The 12,104-nt window shown below is 39.0% G+C and overlaps 2 protein-coding genes across 6 annotated transcripts in view; both read right to left on the minus strand.

Annotated features, from left to right (window-relative positions):
- FBXW11 (F-box and WD repeat domain containing 11) overlaps positions 1–12,104 on the minus strand; it is a 174,895-nt gene that overhangs the window by 142,519 nt on the left and 20,272 nt on the right. The window lies entirely within an intron of this gene.
- Positions 1–12,104, minus strand: part of GON7 (GON7 subunit of KEOPS complex) — a 41,993-nt gene that overhangs the window by 19,958 nt on the left and 9,931 nt on the right. The window contains exon 2 of the mRNA XM_077138146.1: positions 1–9,623. This exon is cut by the window's left edge and continues 19,958 nt beyond it. Within this exon, the coding sequence (XP_076994261.1) occupies positions 9,343–9,623 (281 nt within the window). The 3' untranslated portion in view covers positions 1–9,342. The remainder of the gene's footprint in view (positions 9,624–12,104) is intronic.

Consider the following 12,104-nt stretch of genomic DNA (forward strand, 5'->3'; position numbering starts at 1 on the left):
CGTGTCTCCACCCATTTGGGTGGGTCTTGATTAGTTTCTGGAGTCCTATAAAAGAGGAAATATTTTGGAGAATGGAGGAGATTCTGAGAGAGTAGAACGATGCAGCCATGAGAAGCAGAGTCCACTAGCCAGTGACTTTTGGAGATGAGTCCCCCAGGGAGCTAGAGAGAAAATTAGCAGATGATGCTGTGTTTGCCACGTACCCTTCCAGCCAAGAGAGAAACCCTGACCGTGTTTGCTGTGCCTTTCCACTTGAGAGAGAAGCCCTGAACTTCATCAGTCTTCTTGGATAAAGGCATCTTTTCCTGGATGCCTTAGATTGGACATTTCTATAGAATTGCTTTAACTGGGATATTTTCTCGGCCTTACAACTATAAACTAGCAACTTACTAAATTCCCCTTTTAAAAGTCATTCTGCTTCGGTATATTGCATTCTGGCAGCTAGCAAACTAGAACAGTTTCTAAATGCCATTCCCCACTAAAAGAAACCAGACAGAGCTTCTGAGAAATGGAGGATCCCATATCTGTAGGGCAAATACAAGGTAAGCTTGGGACATCTTATCATGCCAAAAAAAGAAAACAAACATGTCAAAAGGAAGCAGGAGCTAGCGTGAAAAGACTCTTAATGACCAAATCCAAAACAATCTGAGCATCAATAAAAATAAAGACTAGCTGAGTTTTAACACACTGAATAAATAAAGTCAGTCAGTCCATGAGAGTAAGGTGATAAAGGAGAGAGGAGAGGGCTTAGCCTATGTGAATGCCAGCTAACAAATGAAGAAAGAATGACAGGAAACCTTCTTGACCAAAAGGGGGAAGAGTGAAATGAGACAAAATAAAGTATCAATGGCTGAGAGATTCCAAACAGAGAGAGGTTATCCTGGAAGTTATTCTTATGCATTCAGTAGGTATCACCTTGTTAGTCAAGATGTAATGGAGAAGCTGGAGGGAACTGCCTGAAAATGTAGAGCTATGTTCCAGTAGCCATGTTTCTTGAATCACAATGTGACTGTGATTGTGAAAACCTTGTGTCTGATGCTCCTTTTATCTACTTTGTCAACAGACGAGTAGAACATATGGAATAAAAATAAATAATAGGGGGAATAAACGTTAAAATAAATTTGGTTTGAAATAAAAAAAGAGAATGACAATTAGAAAACCACAATTTTTTAACCGCTATTATAATAACCAATTTCAGGATTAACATGCTGAAACCACCAGGTGAAAGGCAGGAATAGAACAGGATATTTACAAAGTTACAAAGTAGTCCCAAAGACTACTTTCTCAGAGCCAAGGGGAAAACTGTACCTTTATAACAGAGGGATCTTGCTGTTGCCACCTTAATCAAAGGCTCAAATTTAGCACAGCTCATAATGGGACAACCTATAAGTGCCACCTGATGTGACTCAATATGAAGTACACTGCATCTATGATAAAACATTCCTGTTAGAATACTTACTCTGGATGTAATCAAGCCTCTCACCTAACTGTCAAATTACTGGAAGCAAGGAGCTAGAGAAACAAGTTAAATGACACCATGAAGAAATACTCAAAAAATGCCAACTGTCGCACATTCCATAAAACAAATAACTTGCCTCAACCCTACAAAGACGTCACTGCCTGGAAAGGTGAAAAAAGGGTGGAAGGGCTATTATAAATTAAAGAGATTAATAAGGAATAACAACCAAATACAAATGATGTACTTTGTTCAGATCCTGCTTTTTTAAAAGTGGAAGGGCAGTAAAAAAGACATTCCTGAGATCACTGGGGAAATTTAAATTTAAATGAATATTTGATATGGTAATATTATGGAATGATGTTCACTTTCTTAGATGTGAAAATAATACTGTGGCTTTACCTATATGATTAAAATATATACGATTTTTTTATCTATGTGGTTTGGATATGTATGTATGCATATGTATATGCATGATATATATACGATATCCTCATTCTTTGGAGACATGCTGAAAGTTAGGGGTGAAGTGTCATGATGTTTGCAAGTTATTTTCAAATTATTTAACAACAATAACAAAAGGATATGGATTAGGTGAGAGAAAGGAAAGCAGAGGGAGGGAGAAGAAAGGAGTAAGACATGGCCCAAATAATGGCAAAACGTTAAATTGTTAACAATTGTTGAATCTAGGTTAAAGGAGCATATAAGTCTTTTTCGTACTGTTTTTTTTCCCCTCTTAACTTTTCTATATATATGAAAACTGGGACAACATCCAAGATGACATCCATCTCCCCACAGAAGCTTTGAACAACGAGCAAAAATTGGTAAAACATCTTTCTCAAAATTCAAAAAAACAGTTAAAGAACTAAAGTAACAGAAAACCACCAGATCAGGAAAGAGACTACTTAAAAGTAGTAGGATCTTGTGGCACTCAGCTGGCCCTTTCTCCACCCCTCACAGGCTAAGCACTGAGCCAATCCACGCTGCCAGTGCAGATACCTAATTCTGGTTTGGGAGGAAGCAGAATAACCCTCGTGTACATACTGGGAGCCCAATCTGTCTGGTGGTAGCCCAGAACCTGTCCTGATACAAGGCAGCTCACCAAAATCCCCCACGGAATACTGTGATACAGCAGTCAACGTGATGCTGCCTGAGGCAAGGGACTGGTGGCTGTAGTACATACAACCCAGGGCCAGGGCAATAAGGAAATTGTTTCCTAGGGAAGAGAGGACACTTCTATCCATGTAGGCAGATTCCTAGCGCCAAACACACATGCTCAAGAGAAGACATATGGACAGAAAGGACCAGGGAAGCCCCTACAATTTACCTTGGAGCTATTCTCTAGACTTACTGTGTGGATAAACCCTAAAAGACATCATTCTCATAAGTCTATCAGCAAAGACTATGAAACACCTTCTCCCCCCTAACCTTTTTTTTTTTCTTTTCTTTCTTTCTTTCTTTTTTTTTTTTTCTTGTTAGCGCCTGGCAATCAAGGAAAGCTCTGTCATGACAGGAGCTAGATAAAAGATAAGGGAATGAATAACCTCAGACTCTAAACTCCAACAATAACACATTAAAATAGCAAAATATCCACATTTCAAAAAGATTATAAAACATACAAAAAAAAAAAAAGAAAAACAAAGTGATGGCCCAGGCAAAGAAGTTTAAAGCATTAAAAACCACCAACAGTGAAGACCAGACCTGGGACATATCAAAGATCTTTTTAAAAATGGTCCTAAGTATGCTCAAGAAGCCAAAGGAAATCAAGAAAACAGAAGAACACAAACAGAATAACAAAAGACAGATGAAAATAATGAAAAGGAATCAAACAGAGTTGAAGACCACATATAAATTTTAAAAACTCCCTAGAGGGGTCCAGCAGCAGACTAGAGCTGGCAGAAGAAAGAATCAGTGAACCTGAAGATAAGACAACTGAAATAGTTCAGTCTAGGAAGCAAAATGAATTTTAAAAAAGGAAGAGTTCTCGCCTGCTATGCCAGAGATGTGGGTTCAATTCCTGATGCCTGCCCAAATAAAAAAGAAAGGAAGAAAAGTAGACAGAGTCTGAGGAACTTATGGGATACCATCAAGAATACCAATATACACACTGTGGGAGTTCCAGAAGAGAGAAAAAAAACAGAGAGAATATTCAAAGAAAAAAATGGCTGAAAACATCTCAAATTTTAAAAAGGTATGAATATACACTTCCAAGAAGCTAATGAACGTCAAACAAAATAAACCCAAATAGATCCAAACCATGGCATTTTATTACCAAATTGTCAAATACCAAAGTTTTACTAATGGAAGGATGTGGTAATAATACCAGAATGTTGTGAATACAATTAATCCCACTGAATGGTGTGCTGGGAGTGGTTAAGATGGGAAAGCTTATGCCGTGTATATGGTCCCACAATTAAAAAGAAAGAAAGCAGAAGCATTTCAGTGGTTCAGTGGTAGAATGCTCGCCTGCCATATGGGAGATCTGGGTTTGATTCCTGGCCCATGCACCCCCCCCCCAAAAAAAAGAAAGAAAGAAACCAATTAAAGAGACAATGACAATTAAATGAAATACATGATCCTGGAAGGTATCTAACAAGGGAAGAGAAAAGACTCAAAAGGACATTATTGAAAAAAATTGTAAAACAGACTATAAGCTTTATACCAATATTAAATTTATTATTTGATAACTGTATTTATGATGGTTACAGAAGTGAAAATACTTGTTCTTAAGGAAATGTACATGGCAGTATAAGGAGCATGATAATACAACCTATATTCAAATATTTGGGAAGTGGACCGATAGATAAGACAAACAGAATAATGCGGTAAACGTGTCAAAACACTAAAATTGGTGGATCTGGGTATCTTGGGGAGGTAGAGGTAATGAGTTCTCTGTATTGGGTCTGTATTATGTTTATAACTGTCCTGTTAGTTTTAAAGTATTTCAAAATAAAAAGTTTAAAAAAAGTTAAGGGGTAAAGGAAAAGAGGAATCAATTCATATAACAACATGGTGAGAGTATCAGGAAATAAATACTCTCATGAAAAGACCGTGAGTATAAATTTTTGCAACCTTAAAAGAGGAAATAGAGCAATATCTATCAGATTTTAAAACCACCTAACCAGCATACCCACCATTCCCAGGAATGTTCTGCAGCTATACCAATACATGTGTGAAATGACATACATACAAAGCTAGCCTTTATAGTCTTATGTATAATAGCAAGAATGGAAATAATATATATGTGCATTAGGCAGACTAGTACAACTGTACAAAAAAAAGCATGCATCTTATAAAATATATGCTTTAAACATACGTGAGCTCTTTGGTAACCAATATGAAGATCATTAAGTTATATTTTACGTAACACGTACACACACATACACACATACAGGAAGGCAACACAAGTATCTTGTTGGATGGCTGGAGCTAAAGGGAATGAAAGACTTTTTTATTATGGCCTCCCCTTTGCACCTTATGAATTTTATACCATAGACATATATAACTTTTTTTTTTAAATACATGACTGTAGTTGTATGTTTTAGTTTGCTAATGCTGCCTGAATTCAATATACCAGAATGGAATGGCTTTTATAAAGGGAATTCATTAAGTTACAAGTTTACAGTTCTAAGGCTACTAAAGCTTCCAGAGATAGCTTGACTAGGAAGAAAGGCCAAATGGTGTCTGGAATTTCTCTGTCAGCCGGGAAGGCACATGGCTGATGTCGGAGGTCCTTGCGCCTGGTTCGTCGCTTTGTGCTTCTGACTCCAGCGGTTTTCTGTCTAACCGTCTGTGGGCCCTCACTTAGCTTCTCCAGGGCAAAACTCAAGTGTTCTGGCTTGTTTAGCATCTCATGGAAAGACACCTTGCAATGTCTGCTGGGCTCCTCTCCCAGCTTTTTGGTTTCAAATGGTTCTCACAGATTCTGTGAGTCCTTCTGGTGTTTTCCTCTGCATCTCCAAATGTCTATGTCTGTATCAGTTCTGAACTCTTTCTTTCTCCTTGAGCTCTCTTAAACACTCCAAAAAAGTAATTAAGACCCACCTTAAAAGGGGAGAGTCACATCTCCATCTAATTAAAAGGTCACACCCACAACTGGCTGTGTCATATCCATGGAAACAATCTAATCAAGAGGTACCACCCTACAATATTGGATCAGGACTAAAAGAACATGGCTCTCTGGAACTCAGCACCAAGGGATTGAGAAAACCTTCTCAACCGAAAGGGGAAAGAGAGAAATGAGACAAAATAAAGTGTCAATGGCTGAGAGATTTCAAACAGAGTCGAGAGGTTATCCTGGAGGTTATTCTTGCACATTAAATAGATATCACCTTTTTAGGTAAGGCATAACAGAGAGGCTGGAGGGAACTGCTTGAAAATGTAGAGCTGTGTTCCAGTAGCCATGTTTCTTGAAGATGTACAATGATATAGCTTTTGCAATGTGACTACTGTGTTATTGTGAAAACCTTGTGTCTGATGCTCCTTTTATCTACTTTATGGACAGATGAGTAAAACATATGGATTAAAAATAAATAAATAATAGAAGGAATAAATGTTAAAATAAATTTAGTAGACAAAATGCTAATGATCAATGGGTATGGTATGTATGAATTTTTTGTTTTCTTTTTATTTCTTTTTCTGAATTGATGCAAATGTTCTAAGAAACGATCATGATGATGAATACAACTGTGTGATAAAAAAAGAACGTTCATATTGTACGCTCATTGGTTTTAATAAAAATAAAAAAAAAAAAAAAAAGAACATGGCTGTCATGGGTAGGAAGGTTAAACATTGTTAAGGTGTCAATTCTGCCCAAATCGATCTATAGAGCCAAGGCAACAATCTACTTTGAAGACTTGGAAAAGCTAGTTAGCAAATTCATTTGGAAGGGAAAGAGACCTTGAATAAAAATATCCTAAAAAAGAATTAAGTGGGAGGATTAACACTTCCTGATTATAAAGTCTATTATAAAGCCACAGTGGACAAAACAGCATGGTACTGGCACCAAGACAGAAGTATTGACCAAGAGAATAGAATTAAGAGCACGGAAACAGATCACCAAATCTATGGTCAGCTTATCTTTGACAAGGCCCCCAAATCCACTGAACTGGGACAAAATAGTCTTTCCAATAAATGGGCATGGGAGAACTGGATATCAAGAGCCAAAAGAGTTAAAGTGTATCCTTACCTTACACCCTATACAAAAATTAACTCAAATTAGATCATACACCTAAATATAAGAACGAGTACCATAAAACTCCTAGAAGAAAACATAGGGAAATATCTTCAAGACCTAGTAACAGGAGATAGCTTCCTAAACTTTACACCCAAAGCACAAGCAACAACAACAAAAATAGATAAATGGGAACTCCTCAAAATCAAATACTTCTGTGCCTCAAAAGACTTTGTCAAAAAGCAAAGAGGCAGCCAACTCAATGGGAGAAAATATTTGGACATCACATATCAAATAAAGGTTTGATATCCTATATACATAAAGAAATCATACAACTCGATAACAAAAGAACAAACAGCCCAATTATAAAATGGGCTAAAGATATGAATAGACATTTTTCCTAAGAGTAAATACAGATGGCACATGAAGAAATGCTCAGTTTCATTAGCTATAAAGGAAAATGCAAATCAATATTACAATGAGATACCACCTCATACCTATAAGAATGGCTGCTATTAAACAAACAGGAAACTACAAATATTGGAGAGAATGTGGAGAAATTGGGACACTTGCACACTGCTGGTAGGAATGTATAATGGTACAGCTGCTATGGAAGACAGTCTGGAGGTTCCTTAGAAAACTAAATATTGAGTTGCCCTATGATCCAGCAATACCACTACTGGGTACACAATCACTAGAGTGGAGAGCAGTGACACAAACAGACATTTATACACCAATGTTCATAGCACTATCTGCAATTACCAAAAGACTTTGGAAACAATCCAAATACACATCAACAGACAAGTGGATAAACCAAATGTGTGTGTGTGTGTGTGTGTGTGTGTGTGTGTGTGTGTGCCCTGAAGCACATGATATGAAGGCTGAAACTTGAGCACATAATGCTGAATGAAATAAGCCATACAAAACAGGATAGATACTGTATGATTTTGCTTTTACGACCATGGTAAAGGTAAACTCAGAGGCTTATAATGCAGAATATAGGAGACCTAAAGAGATACAGAAGCTAGAGATATGTAAATGGTTAGCAAATGAGGTCAAACTTAAATGGACGGGAATGGATAGAAGTGAAGGCAGTTCATTAGCGGGTCTATAAGTAATATTGCCATATTGAAGGTGAACATGATTGAAAGGGGTTGTATAGAGCCATGTATCCCACCGATTAACACCACAAATAAGTTTTTGCATGAACTACTTCAAAGGTATGAATCTTGTATAAAGAGTTTATAATATTGGGGTATGGGGGGAAACTACTATTGCATGCTATGGGCTATGTTTAACAGGAAGACATCAACAGTACCACAGCAGTACTAAGGGTAAATAATGGGAGGGGAGAGACAAGAGTTAAGGGGAGGTTTGGATTTTCTATTTGGTTATTCTATTTGGGCATTTATTGGTTATTTTTCTCTTGGGAGCAATGAAAATGATCTAAAATTGAGAGTGCTGACAGCATGTTGTCTTTGGACATTATATATGATACCCAGTGGATAGGGGTGGCTGAAGGATATACTGACTGAGAACCAGAACGGCAAACTGTGGTGTGCGCATATGATCGAATATTATGCTGCTATAGAAAGGAATGAAGTCATATGGCATGCACCGTAGTGAATGAAGATGTGGACGTCATTATGTGATTCAAAATAAGCCAGAAACAAAAGCAAATATTGCATGGTCTCATTTAGAAAATACTTATAAGAAAATTAGGGCCCAGGCTGTAAGCTCTTATAGCAATCACATTTAGTCCAAAGCATTAATGGTTGTTTGTAGATTTTTGAGAGACTGTGCTATATATGTATAACCTGCTATTTCCCTGGAACTTTGAGTACATGTGACACCTAAGATTCAGACTAGGAGTTCCGCAGTTCTGAAGATCAGCACTGCTACATAAAACTGTCAAAAAAAACTGAAATAGGGATCAGGTTTCAATAAGAGATAAGAACAAAGCCCATCAGGTCAGGACTAAACTAAATCATAATCCAGGGGTAAGGAAGACACTGTCTGTATTTTTTTGTTGTTGTTGTTACTTAAAGCCTTATATTTTTATTTGTACATATACCAGATCACAGCTTAGAAATATACTCTATCTAGCTCTCTTGAGGCACAGCTTAGATTAGTGCATAATTGTTGAGTGACACCATCTTTGAATGTCTGTATATGGGGTCTGACTATAGATTCAATGTTTCCTTTGGTCCCTCTCAAGGGCTCTCCTTTCTCTTTAGTATTTCTCTCTGTTTAAAGAATTACAATTCTTAATATTAAATACCCGTTTTTTACCACTCGCTCATTTTATTCTTTGAAATCTTATTGCCCATGAACCATGACATGTACTTTTTATAACAGCAGCAGAAGCTAAAAAGATGTAGACATCACACAGTTTAATTCAATGATTATTTTTAAAAGTGGAAAAGTGATAAAAATCCAGTTGCCAAATAAGAGAACTTTATATATTATGAAATATTCTATTTTATATCATGATCTGAAATGTATTTGTCATTCAAAATAGTAGACTTACTCCTAAACATTTATTATATCTTTTGCTGGAAACAGAAGAAATAGTTTTTTCTTTGACAAAATTGTCCCAGGGGAAGAAAATCGATGGTTTTCCAAATCAGAGCAAAAGTCTTCCTGATGTGCCAGTATGTGGTAATTAGGATATAGTAGCAGTATTTTAGCTTAAATTTCATAAAAGCTACTGTTAAGATGGTGGTTTTGGACGTTTTGCAGATGGTCCACCTGAGTTAGTTCTGTTATCAACGTTATTTTCATCGTCTTCATCATCTTCATCATCACCGTCCAAGGCCCCGTCTCGAGCCGCCGCCACTCGCGCTTCCCGCTGTACCAGGGGGTCAAAGAGCTCAGCTACCCACTCCCTCAACTGGGCCACGCCGGACAACAAGCCCTGGAAAGGGTCGGGGCCGCCTGGCGTTTCACAGGACACTCGCAGCCGCCGCTGCCAGCAGCTCCATAGCCACCACTCTTAGCTTCAAGCGCGCGCCACCCCACTGTCTATATTTTACAACTTCATTTACTCTATGAGACCAAAGGAAGAGAGGTTTATTTTGTCCAGAACCTATATTTTCTGAATCATATAATCTAATTCAATCTATCTGCATAGGTCATTTAACAACCCAAACACATGCAGCCCAGAATGCGAATGAAGGCTTGTAATTCTGTATAGCAATGTAATGCCCAAATACATCCCAGAATATGTTGAGCAGATAAAATTCAAAAATATTGGCGAAGTCCCTTGAAGAAGTGGAGAAAAAATACAGAACTATTAAACTTTACTACCACAAAAGCTGATACTGTCTCAAACGTTAGGGACTCCCAAGTCAATAGGCCAAGCCCTTGATGGTGAGGCTTGCTCTTATAAACCTTTTTATATAGTGGAGAAGCTTAGCCTACCTATAGTTATGCCTAAAAGTTACTTCCAGAAAATCTCTTTTCTTGCTCAGATGTGGCCTCTCTTTAAGCCCAATTCTGCAAGTGAAATCATTATCCTGTCCCCTATGCAGGACATGACATCTAGGGGTTTTTGTAAAACTCTCCCTGGCAAAGTGGGATATGACTTCCAGGCATGAGCCTGGCCCTGGTACCATGGGATCAACAATGCCTTTCTGACCAAACCAGGGAAAAGAATTATAATAAAGTATCAGAGGCTAAGAAAGTTCAAATAGAGTCAAGAGGCTACTCTGGAGACTTTTCTTATGCAAGCTTCAGCTAGACATTGCTACTTACCATGATTTGCCAAACCCCAAACCAAAATCATTCCTGCCAACCCTAAAGAACACCTAGGGCGGACTTCCAGAGAAGATGGAGGCTTAGTAAGATGCGCGGATCTTAGTTTCTTCTCCAGGACAGCTACTAGGGGAGTAGAAACCATACAGAACAGCTCCCAAAGCCACAACAGAGAAAAAAAAGACAGCGTACCCCATCCTGGAACGGCTGGCTGGCTGAGAGAAGTTGTTCGGGTGAGATCATCGAGGCGCGTGGGCTTCACGGGGCGGGGCGGCAAGCGGCCGGAGTCACTCCCTTCCCCCTTCCCGGGCCGGCTGGGAGAATTGAAGAGGCGATCCCCTGAAACCGCGGGGGCTGGCGCCAACACCACGCGCGGCCCCCCGGACCAACTGAGAGAACTGGATCGGAATTCCCCAGGCCGCAGAGAACGGTGATGGGTGGGGGAGGCCCCTTACAAACCCATGACTCCCCGGGAACGTGCACTCTCCTGGGCGGGCCACTGCCGCTGGCGCCCTCCCGCCACGCTTGTCGCCCCGGGCCGACTAGGAAATTCGGACGGGCGCTTTCCCGGGCTGCGGCGGTCAGCAACCCTCCCCGCGTTCGGACCCCGGGCCGGCTTGTACTCTTCCAAGCCGCTTCGGCTAGCGAACCTCCCAGACGGCGAGAGTTTTCCAAAGTTAAAGGTCCCACAGCACCTTTTACTGGTGGGACCCGCAGACAAACGTGTGCCACAAGCACCACCTACTGGGCAGGATAAGAAAAACAGAACCCAGAGATTTCACAGAAAAATCTTCCAATCTTTTGGATCCAATACCCAGGGAAATCTGTCTAAATGCGCAGACGCCAACAGAAGATAACGGATCACGCTCAAATGCTTGAAAACATGGCCCAGTCAAAGGAACAAACCAATAGTTCAAATGAGATACAGGAGCTGAGACAACTAATGCTAAATATACGAACAGAAATGGAAAACCTTTTCAAAAACGAAATTGATAAATTGAGGGAGGACATGAAGAAGACATGGGCTGAACATAAAGAAGAAATAGAAAAACTGAAAAAACAAATCACAGAACTTATGGAAGTGAAGGACAAAGTAGAAAAGATAGAAAAAACAATGGATACCTATAATGATAGATTCAAAGAGACAGAAGATAGAATTAGTGATTTGGAGGATGGAACATCTGAATTCCAAAAACAAACAGAAACTATCGAGAAAAGAATGGAAAAATTTGAACAGGGTATCAGGGAACTCAAGGACAATATGAAGCGCACAAATATACATGTGGTGGGTGTCCGAGAAGGAGAAGAAAAGGGAAAAGGAGGAGAAAAACTAATGGGAGAAATTATCACTGATAATTTCCCAACTCTTATGAAAGACCTAAAATTACAGATCCAAGAAGTGCAGCGCACCCCAAAGAGATTAGACACAAATAGGCGTTCTCCAAGACACTTACTACTTAGAATGTCAGAGGTCAAAGAGAAAGAGAGGATCTTGAAAGCAGCAAGAGAAAAACAATCCATCACATACAAGGGAAAACCAATAAGACTATGTGTAGATTTCTCAGCAGAAACCATGGAGGCTAGAAGACAGTGGGATGATATATTTAAATTACTAAAAGAGAAAAACTGCCAACCAAGACTCCTATATCCAGCAAAATTATCCTTCAAAAATGAGGGAGAAATTAAAACATTCTCAGACAAAAAGTCACTGAGAGAATT

This window comes from Tamandua tetradactyla, chromosome 20 (assembly GCF_023851605.1).
Source record: "Tamandua tetradactyla isolate mTamTet1 chromosome 20, mTamTet1.pri, whole genome shotgun sequence".
Lineage (NCBI taxonomy): Eukaryota > Metazoa > Chordata > Mammalia > Pilosa > Myrmecophagidae > Tamandua > Tamandua tetradactyla.